Source organism: Numenius arquata, chromosome 3 (assembly GCF_964106895.1).
Source record: "Numenius arquata chromosome 3, bNumArq3.hap1.1, whole genome shotgun sequence".
Lineage (NCBI taxonomy): Eukaryota > Metazoa > Chordata > Aves > Charadriiformes > Scolopacidae > Numenius > Numenius arquata.
The window spans coordinates 7,807,711-7,826,607 of record NC_133578.1 but is presented as its reverse complement, the minus strand read 5'-3'; the positions used below and the strand labels follow the sequence as shown (position 1 = coordinate 7,826,607).

General features: G+C 37.1%; 1 protein-coding gene across 8 annotated transcripts in view; it reads left to right on the top strand.

Annotated features, from left to right (window-relative positions):
* The window catches only part of R3HDM1 (R3H domain containing 1), an 87,093-nt gene that overhangs the window by 40,516 nt on the left and 27,680 nt on the right, over window positions 1–18,897 (top strand). For 3 of the 8 annotated variants that reach the window (XM_074144769.1, XM_074144772.1, XM_074144771.1), the window contains exons 4-12: window positions 6,245–6,359; window positions 8,972–9,050; window positions 10,627–10,686; window positions 10,769–10,909; window positions 13,440–13,548; window positions 13,645–13,740; window positions 15,147–15,184; window positions 15,267–15,317; window positions 15,468–15,694. In XM_074144769.1, the coding sequence (XP_074000870.1) occupies window positions 6,245–6,359; window positions 8,972–9,050; window positions 10,627–10,686; window positions 10,769–10,909; window positions 13,440–13,548; window positions 13,645–13,740; window positions 15,147–15,184; window positions 15,267–15,317; window positions 15,468–15,694 (916 nt within the window). Of the gene's footprint in view, window positions 1–260; window positions 303–749; window positions 840–6,244; window positions 6,360–8,971; window positions 9,051–10,626; window positions 10,687–10,768; window positions 10,910–13,439; window positions 13,549–13,644; window positions 13,741–15,146; window positions 15,185–15,266; window positions 15,318–15,467; window positions 15,695–18,366; window positions 18,622–18,897 lie in introns of all 8 variants that reach the window. The other 5 variants (XM_074144767.1, XM_074144768.1, XM_074144766.1 and 2 more) reach the window with 4 other exon arrangements.

Here is an 18,897-nt window from a genome sequence, read left to right as displayed (position 1 = left end):
CTGAACAAGAATAATGCTTGCTTCCTTTTAAAGTCCTGTAATATCTATTGTTGATAAATGAAGATGAGAAATCAAGGACAAGCACAATGAAAATGGGAGAGCATATAATCCTTCAGCTAAAAGCACCTGCTGTTCCTTTCACAGATTTGACCGTCATGTCAGTAATAACTGTTAAAGCTTTCTTTTCTACAGACTTTTGCATTAATAAAATTGTACAATTGAGTTTAATATAAACCTTTTCTGTTGTGCCTGTCATTCAGCGGCCAGTGCAGTCTTTTGGACAGACAGCAAAAAGGTCGAAGGTACGGTAGACTCGTGTGCTGGCATGCTAAGGAAGCCCTTCATGCTTGATGAAGCTTTGTTACTTTGTGAAAAGTACCTTTAGTTTTATTTTTTTGGCATTGAAGCTTTGTTTTATTCTGTTGGATTTTTGTCTTGCCTAGTTGTCTGCTTTTGTGGTTTGCCTTTATATTTTTGGTGGCTTTTTATTGTTATAGAGAGAAACACTTTCCCAAAGATTTTATTTACTTTTCATTAGATGTGCTCTATTGTGCTGCCAGTGCCTTCGAAAGCTGCAATTGCTTGGATATTTTCTTCCTGAAGGAAGTTATTTATTCTATTGAAAATATTAAAAATGCAGTTTTCAACCATTTTGTTTTACATAAAATAAATGGAAAAAGAACGGCTTATGATATATTTATATTATTTTTTATAAGCCATAGTTTTTAATTTTACATACTTTCCTTTAGTCAAACACAAAGTTAAAGTTAGTTCGGAGCCTTGCTGTATGTGAAGAATATCCACCACCTCCCACAGCTGAAATATCACAGGACCTCCAGGTAAAAATCACGTTACTGAAGTCTCTGAAACAATTTGATTTACTGTTCAAAAGAAAATCTCTTGGGTACTCTTTAACTATACAGACACCATATGATTTTAATTTATTTTTTAATACAGCCTTAATAAAGGTGGTAAATCAGATGAAGAACTTGCTGCTTTGTTTTTTTGAACTGTAATGGTTGATATCTGGGGAACAGGAAGAGGGAGTTGTTGTTAGTTGTTTTAACTTTCTAGTGTTACAGTGCACTTGAGGCAGTTTTAAACTGCTTAACTGCTGTCTGCCATCAGTAAGACAGAAAAGGGATGATTAATATGCAGCATAATTTATCAGCTTTTATATTTAGAAAAATTAAACAGTTTTAAGTTCTGATGTTTTAACTGAATTCCCGCATATTAGTCATAATTGCTGATTATTAACAAGTGCCAGAGGTATGTCTGAAAACTGATCTTTTAAGATGTAACACACTTGAAGTTCCTAAAAGCTAGACAAAGTGTGTAAAAATACTTTAGAGAATTAAAAATAAAATCTAGCTTTCCTGACTTTACCTTCATACCAGTCTGATTTTAGCGCAAAATACTATTATGCTTTTATTTCTATAAATGAATGAGGGGCATCAAAATACTTTTCTTGCTGCTCTTTTTTCACTCCTAACAAAACTGAAATGATCCTTAGTGGCTTACTCATAAAGCATGGTGACTTATTTCGCTGTTATTTGAAAAGCTTCTAAACAGTCTTTTTCTGAAAAGTCTCGCTTTCCTTAAGGGGAGGGAACCAGCAGAAAAGCAGGGTGTGAGGGGTTTTGCTGGGGGAGCGGTAATTCAGTTTTGGGGAGGGAGGCAGGTTGAGAACTCTTGTAGATATTTGTCAAGCGAATTAAAACTTTGTAAGATTGAACTACAAAGTATCTAGGCTGTGGCTTGTTTTTTCTTGGGAAAACTAAGAAAATAGTGATTTTTATAGTCCTTCACTAATATACCAATATTTGTTGAGTTGACTAGAGAAATGTTGAAACTACTAATTTGATGAAAATTTAAGTCTTGGATTGGTATAGGTTGCAGAGTAAGAGATTAAAAGACAACAGAAAAGTGAATGCTATTTACAATGATTGACAATGCTGGTTTGCATAAGATTAACAAAATTTACTATGAGATCTAGTTCAAGCTTAGTTGTTTAGCCTGAAGCAGTAGGGTTTAACTTCTTCAGTCACTGTATCTAATTACAGGAGGAGATAATCCTAATTTGATGGGCTGCTCATCCACAGTATATTTCAAACATTAGGATTGTAAAAAAACTCCAGCACTATACAGCATCATGTATTTAATGGCTTAAAATCAGACATTTAGAATAAGCGTTCTCGGCAGATGGCGTTTATTACTGTGTCCTCTGGGAATCTGTCCTTAGCTGCAAACTGCAAGGTTCTTCTTGAGAGGAATTATTGCAGTAGTAGAAGAGATGTAAAGGCCAGTGCTACAGAGTGAATTTAATTGTGTGATAATCTAAGTTTGTACAAAAGGACTGCCATAAACCAGATTGTATATTAAGAAACAAAATTAGATCTAGCTGCAAGTTTTCTTTGGAAACAGTAATCTAGAAAAAATGGCTTATGAATCCCAATAACTATGCAAATGATTGAAAGAACAAATTTAATTCTTCCCTATAGAGTGGAGAAATGCATGTCGAGGAGAAGAGTTAGAAGTAGGAATTAGTTGCAAGCTCTGATGCTGATCCCATGGGGCACAGGTCTTCCATGACTCTCTGTAACAACTCATACAGGCAATTTCTTCACCCGTTTTGCCTTTTTTCCCCAAAGAATCTTTGGGAATGGCATGGAAGAGTTCTGTAAGCACCAGTCGCCTGCTGGTGGCCTCAAATCCCACACTTTCAAAGCACGATGTGTATGCGCTGGTTGAGCTTGGGATGTGTGGGAGGTCCAGTGGCTCGGTAAAGTGAGAGACTGTCTCGCATAGCTCTCATTGGTGGCATGAGAACAACTGAAAAATAGCTTCCAGTTTTGCATTTGTACTTTAAATGGATTTTAAGAGTAAGGAAGAATAAAATTCAGGGTAATGTTGCTGAAAATACTTGAGAATCCCAAGTTTTAATTATTAGAAAGTGTTAGCCTTGATACGGTGAAAAATACACTTACTCAGCTAGGAACTGGGGTGAGTTTTGGGATAACTCTGTAGTCTTTCCTGTGGCTGTTCACCAGTCAGCCCTTCCACACTAGTGTGCCCAGCTGCTCTTAGCAGGGGAAAACTCCTGGGCACATGCCGGTGTAGAAGTCACTTACCGTCACTGCTGGCTGCTTCTCCTCAGGAGGCGGGAGTGAAAGTGTTGACAGACCAGACAAATTGTCTCAAGCAGATCAATTTATTTTCTGATACACTTGTTTATATATTCTTGAGCAATTGCAACGTGGAAAAAAGATATTGTTCCTTACTGAGAAACCTAGGTAAGAGCTCACAAAGTTTTAAGTGTTTAAAAGAACTGGCAACCCTTCACTAAAAGTGATATTAAAGTACAAGCTTATCAATTTATTGTAAGAAGAAGAACATAACTGATTGATTTGATCTTTTGTCTTTGTAAGTACACTAACTCTTTATTCTCTTGCCTTCCTTTGTCTAAATATTTGGTACTGGGGTTGCTCTGATTCTATATGCTCTAGTACAAAGTACAAACACTAGCAAAGGATGATCTATTTCATCTCTTTCTAAGGAAGGGCTGTTTTCACATGAATGACAGTTACCATTATGGGTAACAAGTATATAAACCTTCAAAACCTCAAACCTTTTCTTCTTTGGCAAAATAAAACAGCCCAAAGGTGGGGGGAGAAAGCCAGAGTCTGTAATGTTAGTTTATAGTGACTTGTGTAATTTCAGATTGTTGTTGGATTTAGAGATGGCTGGTGAAAAGCCAAGACCCCAAGATGTAGAGCCTGTGAGTAATATTCTGTAATGTTTCCTGACTCTAACCTTTTTTCCAAGTGTTCTGAGCTGCAGGAATTTGTCAGGGTTTGATGGTTTGGAGGATTTTGCTTTTTGTTTGGCTTTTTCTTGCTTAATCAGGATTTGGTAACAATTTCTTGTGCTACAATGAGGACTTCAGGTAGGTAATCTGAGTCACAGTGAGGAATCTGTTAAATCAGCATGCCAGCAGAGACCTACTACAAACATGGTGGGATTAAAATAATTTTAGGGAATAGAAGTTAAAAGATTTTTCAGCAGCTTTCCAGTCAAGTAGGTCATATTTAATTAGATGCTACAGTTTTTATAGCATGAAATCACAAGAAAGTGCCCTTTGGTACACAGCTCTGTTGTATCACACTTTGAAGTAAATTGGTGGTAGGGATAAAACTGGCTGTTCAGATGGCTGTTCCTTTTTTAGCTCGTTGGGGAAAGGAGTATGAAAATGATTACTTGCTGAAATGCTTTGACTAAACTATTGCTGTGTGCTTTTACTGTGGATGAGTTCAGAGTGCGTAGTCAATTGGTTTTCTAGGGAAGGAAAACCAGACTGAAAATTTTCTCAATTTACTCAGTTTTGTAGAGTATTATTGTAAAATGGAGAATAACATATTGGTGGAAACAAGTCAGAAATAATTTCTTAATAAGACATAAACCATGTTTCTTTCTTCTTCAAGTAACTGTTACGCAGCTACTAGGTGAACGGTAGGTGTAAAGGATTTTGTAGTGACAAATGGCTCATTTGAATTATATTCAGGTTTATGAGGTGAGAAATGCAAAGATTTATTTTGGACTCCTTAGGGTTTGTAGCCAAGTGAATAATCAAGACTAGGAAAGAATTATATGAAAGAGTTCATTATTAGTGATTGGTAATGGGTTTTATTAGACTTGGGTATAGATAATCTCATAAAAGATGAGAAGTCTTCACACTTGTAATGCTGTTTTGCAGGGTGTATTTGAATTAATAAGTTTAATTAGAACATTTAATGTGGGGGGAAAAATCATAATGAGAGAGCTGATAAAACTGAGCTCATTTTTTTTCTTATTTGAAAAAGTTATTCCAAAAATGCATATTGAAACTGGTTTTTAACCATAACTTCATCAGTACAGGGTTCCCATTGCCCAACTCTGAAGGGACCAAGGGGGAGAGAGCGGTGTTGGGGCAGGGAGGAGCATTGCTGTAGGTTCTGCAAGGATGCATTTGCACATGAAAGAGTCTTTAGTCTTGGTGAATCCTGACTATATTTAACTGTGGCCAGCTTACGCGAGTGAGGTCAAGTCTGTGGAATGACACACTTAGGAGAAGCTTAGAGCAGGTGCCTGGATATGGGTAAGAATGGGTTTGAAGGAAGAATGAGTTCTTGGATGGGAAAGGACTAGGTGCAGGACAGAAGAGTGATAGGCAAGAATGGATGAGGGGCAGGTTCTTTGTGCTGGGAAGGATCAGATGCTCTCGGGTGGAGGGCATGACAGCATCAACCCGGTTGGCATCTGGGGGAACAAAAGTGACGTTTGAAGGAGTTCAAGACAAAAAGTAATGGGGGAGTCTCGCTCTTACGGGACTCTGACTCCAAGAGTGTCATTCAGACACATGGTGTCTCCGTTTTCCCCGCCTCGTCTGGTTTTGCTGTCTGAAATATGCTAGTCCTTCACTGACAATCTTGTTAAAGAGTAAAGAGGCATGAAAAACAACTTACAGTCTTCCACTCTTTAGAGGATCATAATGTCACAATGATTTCAAAGGGAAGCTCTTTTTTTTGCTATATGTAGGAAACAGGTTTTATGATGGTTCACCTACTTGTATAAAACCATGGATTTTGAGCTGATTACACACAAAGCTACTCTATCAAAATACACAAGAAGTTAAGAATCTAAGTGTTGATGACAGTAAAGTTTGCGAATTTTGCCTTGATACGTTGCACTGTAAATATTTCCCTCTTTTAGATCTGGTATTGCAAGTCTGCCTTAGATTGAAACATTTGCGGGTTTGTGTGTGTTTTTTTTCTTCTTGGTGTAGACCAAATTGAAACTTGAAACAAGCTTTTATAGTGAAGAACTGTGAAGAATGGGAGGGGGAAAAAAGCATCGTGGATGATGTATTACTTAGAGACTGTATGAAATTTATACATCTGAAAAACTGGGATATTTTCTTATGTGTATCAAACCAGATACTTTGGGTTCATTTTGAAATAACATTCAGGGCCTGGAAGTATGTGTAAATTGTGTACGGTGCTTTCTGTGTCTTCTCTATAGTTTTTGATTTGCTGATGAATAATTTTAGTTTTGTGATCACATAAAGTACATGTGAGATCAGAAAGAATATAGAGGCAATTATTTTCCTTCTTACTTCTTTATTTTGCAGGTAATATAATACAAAACAGTTCTCCTGCAGGTATTGTTTGAAATAATTTCTGTGATGACTGATTTTTACTTTTGACAGGAGAAAATTCAGATCCAGTTGTCACAATCTTTTGAGAAAGAAGAAAAGCCTGCAAAAGATGAAACAGAAAAGGAAAAATCCAGTGATAAACTGTCCAGAAAAATGTTATCAAGAGGTTTGCTATCTGTCCTTCTGCTTTTAAATGTACTGTGTAGATAAGGAATATTTAGGAAAATACAGTTTGCGTCCAGGACATCATTGCATAAACATTACCTGTTTGGTTTTTTTTTTTTTTAGCAAATGAGGCAAATAGATCAGATATCTTTGAGCTGGAGAAGGAATTGGTCCCAGAGGATACAGTGCTTTCAAGGCTCCATCAAACACACGTACTCCAGCAAATACTATGCCTTTCTGGCCCGTCTAGCTGTGCAGATCAGCACGAGGGCAATTGTGTTGCCTCAGTTGTGCCCAAGTGTTCTTTGGAAAACTGACTTTACTAGTCAGTAGAAGTTATTACCTTATTCCTGGGCTTTGTTGTTGCAGGTTTTGCAAAACTTAGGTGAGAATGAAAACTACCGTTGTACTTTTTCTGATCTTTATTCAACAGAAGTCATTGCTCTTGTTTGTTTATTTTACTTTTGATAAACACTAAGATTTTTTTATAAAGTTTAAGAGCAAAGGTGGAACTGCATAAGTAAAAATGACAAGTAGTATGCTTTCACTTTAATACTTCTGAATTCTGGATTGAAGATCTGTTGTATCTGCTGAAAATCTTTTGGTTTTTAACCTGGAATAGAACTGCAAAATTAATGACATAAGCCCGTCTCTGTGTTTCCTAATGCCTTCTAAAGGCAGAAGATTTTATGTACTTGAAGTTGGCAAATCATTGTATAGCTCTTGCTTTAAATAAAGGCTCCAGAATGTTTATCTAAACATCTTGGATCAACTGGTGTGTAAGAAATATCTTTCAAGCTACAATCCTTTTTGAGACAGGCAGCACTTTTTGGTCTTGTGTCCCTCAATTCCATAAGGTCTTCCTCATGTGGCATTTCAGTGCATCTTGTCCCAGCTCGAAGCCGGGTATTTGTGAAATAAAAAGCACTGGAATTGAGAACTTAACTGCATTTATAAGTCTCAGTCTTTGAAATGATGCCTTAAAAAACTAGGGTGTTCTTTCAGAGCTAGCTTGTTCAACCTTTAAAGTACATACCCACTGTCTAAAAATAAAAATAAATAAATAAAAGCCCAAACAAAAACTAACCAAACAAAACCAACAAAAACTCCCACCTCTGCCACCATCTAAAAAAGAAAGTACCCATCATGTTAGGTAATGATAAGAAGTTGAGCACAAAGTGACAAAATGCCTAAGGGAGAGGTAGCTCTTATAAATTCACCCAATGTCTCCTTTGGAAGGTAATTATTTCCCAATTTAGGATATACCAAAATAGAAAATGATGGAATTTAAGCATCAGTCTTCTAGTAATTATAACTAAATTATTGCTCACTTGCAAATTAAGAAAACAAAAGTAAATGATTATTCAGTCTTATAGTTGTTTTACCAGGCTTACCCTATTTTGTTTTTTCTTCCCCTCCTCAAATTCAAAAGTAATCCCAAACCAGAAATGCTCAGAGTTGCTTGGTTTCACTTATACTGCCTTGATAATATATACAGGCACAATTGGTAGTATAGTGAACTCTGCAGATAAAGGAACACCCTCTCACACTTCTTTAGGGAACTAGAAATTCCCTGTGCTCAGGTGGACTTGGATCCCCCACAGGAAAAATCTGGGTCTTGCTTTTGGAGCCTGGATGCTTTGGTCACCCAGTTTCCCACTATGCCAAGAGGCTGCTCTACTGGCAGTGTTTCTTCTAATGAAAAAGCCTGTGTGGATTCCGTCTCCACTGAATCCTATCCTTTTCTGTGCAGTTGTCCCCCCGTTGCTAATGGAATCTAATTTGCAGTGGCCGCTCTCCACAGCGGCCACAAAAAGACCTGGAAGAGCTGGGATGCAGGCACAAGTTTGAGTTGTGCCTAGCTTGAGGCTGGGTTGGCACACAAGTAGTTCTTGGAAGAGACCTAGTTCCAAAAATACCGTTAAAGCACCTCTAGCTTTTACTCCTAAGATCTGGAACTCTGGAAGATGCTCACATAAGGGAAGATTTGGTGTTAAATTACCTCTTTCATTGAAAGATTTTAGAGAACAAAATGAGACTGAATACTTTGTTCACTGAAACCAGAAAGGAGACAGAACATTGTGAGACTTTCTTTTTGAAAACTTCTAAATATTGTGTTGTGAAAAGAAAGTCCAACGAAACAAGGATTTTTTTAGTAATACAAAATAACATTTGTGAAGGTTAAACTGTTACGTTCTGAATGACAGTATTTCTTTGGGCAACACCCAGTAATTCTGTGGGTCGGCTGCTGGTCTGTGGAAGTGTATACAACTGTGCAATGTAGTCTATGGAGAAATCAGGTGACTCAAGGTGATCCACTGCTTCAATTTACATAGGAATTTGTTAGTAGATTGGCAGTGTTACTGAAGCTTTTGCTTCTGTATTACACTTGAATTAGGATAAAGGGGGAGGTGGTGGTGGGTTTTCTGTCTTGTCGTTTTTATTTGTGAGCCTTTTCCCTGGAAATTGCAAATGTTTATTTTTGGGAATCACATGCCTAATAGTTATATAGTATTGATTCATAAATACCGTTATCAGGAATACTTGTAAAAAGAAAAATAGTATTAATGTTTTTTCAAAGTGTAATTTTGGTCTCTTCTGCCCCACCCTTAGATTCCAGCCAAGAATACACAGATTCCACTGGTATAGATCTTCATGAATTTTTAGTAAATACATTAAAAAACAATCCCAGGTAAGCATCAAAAATGCCAACTTTCTGGTTTTCTTTCTTGCTATTGCCTGAGGTATAACACAACCTGGTTTTTGTGTGTGTCCCTTGCATGTCTAACACTGTATGTCAGTTGTTTAGGATGAGATTTCGTTGCACCAATCATTTGCAATTTGTGTGTTATATGAACAGAGGTTCAGGACATTGAAATGGTTTAAGAGCTTTTAGTGTTTAATAAGCAGATAATTAGTTCTTTCTGTGCAGCTCTATCCATAACAAGACACTGATACTATGCCTCTAAAACTTGTACTCTTTCAGCGTCTACTTCTTAGAGACTAAGGTGCCTTCTCTTACTTTTAATCTCTTTTGCTCTGAATTTATAGAATTTATAGGCAAAGGAACTTTTTTTAAGCTGTACCATATAACTATAGTTAGAGATATACATCTGCACATCAGAAACCAAATTTGATCTAATTCAAGTCCATCATTTGCTAACAACAGAGTTGACAGGATTCTGTTTCTTTGAGGTTTGTGGTACATTGCTGTCTGTCTTTTTTGTTCCTTTCCGTGGTGGGGTTTCATACTAGCTCTGTGGCTTATACATACAAGGCAAGAAATTAACTCAGTGGAATTGTGCTGCTGTTGCAAAAGCTATTCCACTCCTATTTCATATTCATTAATATTATAGTTATGATTTCTGATGTGATAATGTATTTGGATTCAATTTTATTGGCAAAAAATGTAAAAAGGGCTGTAATATAAGGGTCCAACATTGTTTTGTCCTATAGAGTAAAATGAGAAAGCACAGACCTCTGCTAGACTCATACTTTGTTTGTGTTTGAAGTCATAAAGCATCCCAATAAAAATAAGAGATTGTAGGTGAAGGTCTGCTGTGGGTTTACATGTGCAATAACTGGGAAGCTTAATTATCTGATGTGCACAAATTACGAACCATGAGACAGTTAATTTCATTACATGTTAATGATTTATGGGAACTGGCACAAGCATTTTTAAGATTCTTGGTTTATGGTGTTTCAGCTAATGTTAATTTCTATCACCTTGAGTTTTAGCTTTTTCATCTTCTCTTAATATCCCATCAGGTTGCAGCATGTTCCAGCTTTTAACCCTGTAGTTGCTGGTGTGTTGTAGTGGTGCCTTGTGTTATCGGTACTCTGTCACTCTGTGTCTCTGTGATCCCATGATGTGCTTCATAATCCAAGGGCTAGTTGAGGCCTCTGCAAATCTTACTGCCCCACACTAACCAGTGGGAAACAACCCAGTCACTGCTTTCCTTCCTCTTGAGACTGTCTTCTCAATGACTGTGCTTTCTGTTGAGCTACCGGGCAGGGATTACTTGGAGGATCTTTGTATTCTGATTTCTGAGATGAAAACAGCATGTTTCACTAGGCGGGTTCAATAAAATATATCTGAGTAAAAAATAAATACTCTGTCCTAAAAATACTGCATTTGACATCTCCTGGTCCTGTTTACAGTCTGCCACCATCCCTTGATCACAGATCTTGTCTGTGTATTCTTAAGATGAATACAGCTGCAGTTATTGGAGTGTCTCATTTGTGAGTTGCTGTGTTTTTATTTTCAGGGACAGAATGATGCTGCTGAAATTAGAACAGGAAATTTTAGATTTCATTGGTAATAATGAGTAAGTACTGTACTCTTATAGGAAAAAAAGGAATTCAAGAGTGTTCCTGTTATTAAATAAAGGTACTATTCCTTTCTTTCAGAGTTCCAAGAAAAAAGTTTCCCCCAATGACATCTTACCATAGAATGCTGTTGCACAGGGTAGCAGCTTATTTTGGATTAGAGCACAACGTGGACCAGAGTGGGAAGGCAGTCATAGTAAATAAAACTAGCAATACAAGAATGTAAGTGTAAAAGTCTTGAAAAAACTTTTTGATGTGTAGATTTAACACCTGGGATCCATTATGCAGTGATGCTGCATCTGTAGCACCAGGGGTCGATCTGCTCATGGGGAACCAAGCATCAAGGAGAGGTAGTTGCAAGATCTTTACTGCTCGTGTTCCAGTGTTGCGTGTGTGATAATGTGATGTTTCATGTTTAAACTTTTCATGGGAAACAAAAAAAAGGATATTATCTGTAACTTCAGAATTTTTGTTTCTTTTCTCACAGAGATGCATTGCTAACTTTGTTTCCGTGAAATAGGAATTTATAGCAACTATTTACCTGTTTAAAGATTTACACCAGTAAAGCGTACAAAGTACATTCTTTGTTTCTTTTGGAAAGCAGAACCAGCCCTTAACTTAGAACAGGGTCATTTCTGATTTGGTGAAGGGAGGGGACAAGACTTGCACAACTTTGCCTTTTGTACTGTAAAAACTGGGAAAATTCAAGCATTGGAGCCTTCTATTGGAATAATATTACTTGCAGCTCTCACCTGACCTTACGAAATAAATGTAGCAGGGAAGACAGAGCTCAGCAGTGGAAGTGTCAACCAGGTGAACGAGTCATGGCACGGTGCTTTACTGTCAGGGCTGGGGAGTTCTTGGAGAAACCTCGAGGCAAATCCATACTGCAAAAAGAGGAGCACTGGGGCCACAGCAACTGCAAAAACCATGTGTAGTCAACCTTTTCATTCAAAGGACCCAGCCGTTCTCACTGTCTTCTGCACTTGCTCTGTCTCTTCATTCTCTCTCAGAAAGGACTAATACGTTGGTATATTGATGCCACCTACTTTCTAGTTTTAACTTAAAGCATTTGCCTGACACCATTTGTTGTTGGTTGTTGTTTCTATTTTATTTTTTTTTAAATACTCTATGATTTGAACATGAAAATAGGAGTTTACAGCTCCTGCATCCTAATCCCAGTCTCTATGTATACTCTCCATAGCTTTGGGAGGAAAAAAAGTCTAATTATCCACCCTAATTTTAGAGTCACTAAAACTGAAATAATATGCCACACTGAAATTTCACTTAAGTATACAGTTCCCCCCTCAAACGTTTCTAGAAAAATATATATAGCCTAAATATATGATAAGTAACTTATGTATTCATGTATGTGGTTTTGCTTTGGATATACATTCTCTATCTAATTTGACTTACAAAGCCATACACTTGAAATCTGTTGCCTTTGCATCTTCCAGCATCTCTAGACTGAAGCTTCAATCCAGCACTTCAAGTGTGGAATAAGAACTATTAAAAGATGATTTCTTCAATTTCATGCTTTTTTTTTTTTTTTTATTTCTAGATGGTATTTAAGTAGCTTATGGCCTCTGGAAGCCCCCTGTAGGTGTAGTTACTAATTAGCAGGCATTTCATCTAACCTGCAGACATCAAGATTCTTAATGTTTTCAGTATTCTTATTTTAAATCACTTTGGATATAAAATAAGAATTTAGAAAGAAAACCTTGGAGATCTGCTCCATGTTGAATAAAATCAAACTTACCTTTTCCTCATAGGCAGATTCCCGGCTCCATCGCCGATCAGTGATGTTACTGACATCGACAACCCAGTGCATACTGGGACGTCTCAGTGGAGTGGGAAGTTGGTGATTGCAGGGCAGTAAATTCAGGGACCTTTAAAAGAAAGAGGTAAGACAGTCTAAAGGTTCTCTGAAATGCCTGCTAATTATGTTTGGGCATCCAGTAAGGAATAGTTAGGCTGGGCTGTCTTATAGAAAAAGATCTCCTGATTCTATACAGATGTCCTGGGTAATGAGTAAAGAAGCAGAAATAGAGAAGAGTATATACCTATGTTTTATCTTTTATTAGGCAAATATTTCCTGACTGAGAACTTCTCTTACGATAGTAGTAATTTTATTTTCTAGGTGCTTGGTATCTATTTTTAGTAACAAGAGATTGTGAAATATCTGTAATCTGTTGTTTCATCCTCTCACTGTGATCTTGTGAAGCTCTTGCTTGCCTGCACTGTACTGTTATTCTTCTCCTGCTTATTTCTACTTAATTTTGTTTTAGAAGTCTGTAAGTTTCAATGCTTTCTCCTCTATCTTCTTATCTCCTGTTTTCCCTTGAAATGAATTCTGAGGTATTACAGCTCTAGCAGAAAGCACTCATCTTCACTTCCATGCATGCCCAATATCCATTGCATGGCACCAGGCTGGATGCAGGAGCACTTCTGATTCCCCAAAGGCATGGGGTTTGCTTGCCACCTTAATTGGAGATTGAAACAAAAGCTTTGAAGGAGGAAGAGATTTTAAAAAAGCAGGTTTGTTATGCCTCAGGAACAGGACTTGTCAGGACTAAACATCATCTTACAGTTTTGATACCTTTTTGTATTGCCTGGACAACCAAAATCCATCACTTCAGTTAGAATATTAAATATATTTAATGTTAACCTTGATTATATTTCAGTTTGTTCCACTGTCTATAGTATATGTTTACAAAACTATAAATCTTTTCTTTCTAATGACTTTCCATAGACCTGACCAAAAGTTTTGTGAGCATATAAAGGATGAGAAGAGTGATGATTTCCAGAAGCGATATATCCTTAAAAGAGATAATTCTAGTTTAGACAAAGATGACAACCAGGTAAATATCTATGGATTGTTTCCTTCCATTTGCTGTATTTGACTGTGCATTTATACTATTTTCCTGTAGAAGTTGACACTGTATTGCTTAATTTAGATGAGAATACGATTAAAAGATGACAGAAGAAGTAAATCCATAGAAGAACGCGAAGAAGAATATCAGAGAGCTAGAGAGAGAATATTTGCACAAGATGTATGTATCAAAGAAAATCTTATGGTGTTTTGTATGAATACTTCACACACAGACATGCACAAGTTGTTTTTGTTAAAAGATACTTCTTTCCAGGAAACTCCCTGTATCTGAAGGGGACTGAGCAGATAGGAATCAGTAGTGTGACCTGAGGGAGTTTTAAATGATATTGAAGTTACTGAGAAATTTTCTGGTTTCTCAAATTGCTACTGTATGAAACTCAAGCAACCTTCAAGAATTATTTTGGTGCATTTATCTAGCATTACCTATTTCAAGGCATTATTTTGCCCCTTACTGAAATTTAAGTTACAGAGTTTTGGTACTCCAATCATTTCAGTTGTTACTGAGAACAATAATTATTTAAAAAACAAACAAAACCCCAGAACAAAACCAAAACGTTGGGTTTTTTTCCTCACTTGTGTCTATATCAAACACATCTTATGACTAGTCACAGTAAAATGATTTGATTTCCCATATGTGACATTCCAGTCAGAAATGCAGAAGTTCAGTCTCTCTTGATTGGAGTTATCAAACAGGACAACGTTGTAAACTATAATTCAATCACAAGTATTGATTGTATTTAATTATATTGAGTGAAACAGAACAGATATGTCTTCAAAAATATGTGTTACTTCTAATAATCTGCTTTTGACATTTATCTGTAGCTCTTACACATCCAAAACATTCTTGTTCTGAAGAAAGAGTAATGAGCTCTGAGAGGCTAATTTGCTATATCCAAATGTTTTCAAAAAGCCTTTTTTTTTACCTTAGTTACAAACCAAAAGAATGGACTTTTGGATATAAAATTGCCTTTTCCTTTTCATACTCATTTAGCATGTATTGTACCCTTAGAAGCTCTGTACCAAATGTTAGAAGTCACAGTCAAGGACAACCATAATCAAAGTTAATAATAGCCTTTTTGATTGTATATTCTGTCTGCTTTTTAGCATATGCGTACTTGTACCTAAAGAATTCGGTACAATTATTGCAGTAGCCAACGACATCTACTTCACACTTTCAAGCAGAAGACAAGGGAACTCAGGTGGTGGTAACAGATTTGTGAAGTCCCACATCAGCTGGAAGATGCTTAAGGCAGCGAAAGGCCCAATGGAAGAATTGTAACTTCAGAAAAATACTGATATAAACAAAATGCTCAGCACTGTAACTATTCTAATGCTAACTTTTATTTCCTGCGGATGGGCCTTTTTATATTGTCTTTTTTTTTTTTTTCCATAAGACAAATTATGCACCAAAGAGGTTAAGTTTTCAGGTAGCTTAATATAATGAGGATGCTGTAAAAGCCCATGTATAGTTTAAAAGACTCCAAATTGCAGCATGTTTTGTTACTGCGCTGTAGTGGGGGTTCTAGATGCCATTTGTATTAATTTCTACACTTCTTTGCCCCTCAGTCCCTGTGTTCCCAAGAGAATTATTTCACCGATAAAAGGTAAGAAAGTTTGCAGTTTAATTCTATTTAATTTTCCTATTTTCTTAATAAATATTAAGCTATCTTATTAAAATGTCAACAGAATCCAGGAGGAAGAAACTAATAGTACACAACAAAGACGGCAGATACTTAGGTATTTGATGCTTTCTTTAAACAAAAAATAAAATCCCAAAGTATTCTGCATGCATTTCACCTTTTCTTTTCTTTCTTTTTTTTTTCTTTCTTTCTTTTCCCTTATTTTGCAATTGATGCTTGTGCTAAAAGTTTAGTTTATAACTTACAGAATCAATAAGGAAGCATCAGGGAGATCAGCCAACAGCCATCAGAGCAGTACTGAGAATGAGCTGAAGTATTGCGAACCCCGGCCCTGGAGCAGCACCGACTCCGATAGCTCCATCCGCAATCTGAAGCCAGCTGTAACGAAAGCCAGCAGCTTCAGTGGGATATCGGTCCTGACAAGAGGAGATAGCTCTGGAAGCAGCAAAAGCACAGGCAGGCTGTCTAAGACAGGTATAATAAAATCTGTACAAATGCATAGTTCCGTAGCAGTGAAGTACCTGATGGTTTGATGTGTGATGCGTATTATTGCAGGTGTGTACGTGTGTAGGGGCCTCAGTCTTGTGGGTGCTCCCCGTGTACAGCTCCCGCTGGGCGCGTTGGGTGCCCTGTACTGCATAACTGCCCTGCAGAGCTAGGATTCAAGGAACAAATTAAAACAAATTAAACTTTTAACAGTGGAAGTAAAATTTTAAAGTGCATTATAGATGGCTTTAAGCTAAATCCATTCTACTCTATTCAAATCATAGAAGGATTTGAAAACATTTATCGACCTAAGTGCTTTATACAAAATAAAAATGTAGGGTTCAACTCTTTAGTTTCAGTGTTGCGGTGTTTGGGAAACTGTGGGCTGCTGTCCTCACAGCTAGGGAAAAACAGCATTAAAGCCACGAATTGTTAGTTATATTTGTTGTGTTGTGTGTCAGTGCCATTGTTAAATTTAAATGAATATTGCTAAAAAGCTTACTGAATTTTTAGATTGCCGAAAAATCAAATCAGTGGAACAAAGTGTAGTGTTTAAGATTCAGAAATGGGGGGGGGGAAATACTAATTTTATAAGATTCTGGGTTTCAAAGATGTGTTAATAAATAATGTCAAAACAAAATCTCGGAAAATATGGATATAAATCTTCTGTCGGTCAAAAATGAAGTGTAGTAAATATTTGTTTCCCAAATGCCAATGTAATTTGATCCAATAGATACTCTTGATTGTGGAGAATTTTGAGGCTTGTAATACATGGGTGGGTTATGGATGCACGACTTCAGAATTTGAAGCAGAAATGTAAAAAAGCAGAATATTATTGCTTGGCTTTCATCTTATTTATAAAACTTATCTCTGAGGATCTGTTTAAATTTTTTGCTTTCCCTTAAACCACCACTACCTTATAGGTATATCCCCACACTTCTATATCTTAATGCAGTAAAACATTTACAAATTCCGTTTGTCTGTTGTATATTTGTATAAAAAAAAAATACATTCCAAGGTACTTTCCATATGCTGTAAAATTGTGCCTTCATATTGAGTTATTTCATTTAGGAACGCAGCAGTACTATTTGGCACAGCTTGGATAGAAACTACGCCCCGACAATAGTGTGTATATATAAAATACATTCTTAGCTTTATTTTCTAAATTTCAAGAACATAAATGGATTCTTAAAGTTACACCGGAAACTTTATTTTGGCATTGTGAGAGTTAACTTTCAAAGTTCAGGATGCCTGTCTTGATGGTGGTTGCTTCACTGCAGTTACAGGTTGTGGTGATTTTTGCATGTGTTGAGATTGGTTTTGTTTGTTTATTTTGATCAAGGATGTAATTGGCTTTAATTATGTTGGCTTCAGCCTAATTTCTCTACATAATCTAGAAGTGGATATGCTCGTAAACAAATCTAATCAAAGTAGCTCAGGTCAGGTGAAGATTGTTTTGCGGAGCTGGGGTATGCTTTTTGCCCAGTTTAGCTTTGCATTTTGCTTCATCTAGCAATAGAAAAAAAGCTTAATAGTCAGCACCAGCAAACTCTTCGAGGCAGACTGTCTTTGCATACATGCAAGTAAAAGGGTTACAATTAGAAATTTATATGAAGGACTGCAAAGTAACTTCAAACAGTAGATAAATTTCGTCACAGCCCTTTTTGAGTCTTGCTTTCTCTTCTAGATTGTATAGAGGCTGCTAATGAGGAGTTCTTAAATTTAAACAACTATATTCTGTTTCCAAGTACTGCAAGTATCATAGCAGAGACTATAAAAAGTATGATAAACCGTATACCTAGAGATGTAGGTATACAGAGATCTCGAAACAGTGCGATTTTACAGACTTCTCCATATTGGACTTTTGGGATATTGCTTTCAGCTGCATGCATTGGCTTTCAGAAAGCTCAGGGTCTGGTTCTCTACTGCCTTGCAATGTTTATAGTCATTCATATCTGTAAAACGATTATCGCTTTCAGGCAGCTATTTCATACTCCTTTTGAATTTCGAATTGTTGCACAAAACTAGGCTAAAGCTACCGTATTACATCATTTTTTCCAGCTGTATTCTTGATTTCAGTCTGAAAATTGTCAGAGGAGAGGGGAAAAATAGTTTGGGGTTTTTTAATATTCTGCAATTTGTCCAGCAGGTGAGTCAGAGAAGATCTCTGACATCTAGTAGTAAAAAGAACATGGTCATTGCTTGCAGGCGGGCTGTGTCTGCAGAGCCTGGGAATTTAGCTGGCCTATCTGAAGGGATGTCTGCATTACCCCACGGCCTGCACATCCGCAAGAGCTGGATGCTGCCTGTTCATGCATAGTTTTGGAATAAGTGTCCGATCTCTTAAATGAATTGCAGATGAACTGAACGTTAGCACGTGTGCATGTGTACAGGCATGCATTTTCTGCATAGAAAATCGGAGCTAGATATGAAAGCCTGACTTTACAATGCAAAGCAGTGCTGAACTGACCCTTGGTTCACAGAAGGGATCTGGTAATGGTATTCCAGGGGAGATGAAGGGGGAGTTGATTGAAAAGGCCACTGTTTAATAATGTACTTAACGCTTAGCTTTAAGGGTAAGCATTTACAAGTATGTATTTTAAGTGAGAATGCTGTTTCTGTCTCTAGGTAAAAACAATTTCTCGTTACTCCTTTCCTAGGTTCAGAGTCTTCTAGTAGTGTAGGGTCATCCACGGGTTCTCTTTCTCACACCCAGCAGCCTCTTCCAGTGCCAGCTCTAAGCCAGCCTTCTCATGGCACGCCTGCCGTCTATCCAACTGCCAGCACTAGTAACTCTCTTTCCTTTGATGGTGGCATAAGCGGGCAAGTGGCACCTACTAGCACTAGCTTCTTTTTGCTTCCCTTGGAAGCGGCAGGCATTCCGCCTGGCAGTGTTCTGATCAACCCTCAAACAGGTTGGTACACGCTTGTGGATGTTTGTGTTACCATTGAGAACTTGGAGAAAAATGCACGAGTGTTTACATAAGATGGAATGTCAGTATTGTCCTTTCTTTTTCGCTTTATTTTTCTTTTTCTGTGGTTGTGTGTGTTCAGTGCACTTAATTTAAAAAGAAAGCATGACTTCTAGGATCAAAGGAATAAGTAAACTCACTTAATTTTTCTCTAGTAGAGTTTTAACTTGCATGTAAAATTTTAAAAAGTGACTTGCACAAAATATGAAAAACCAATGA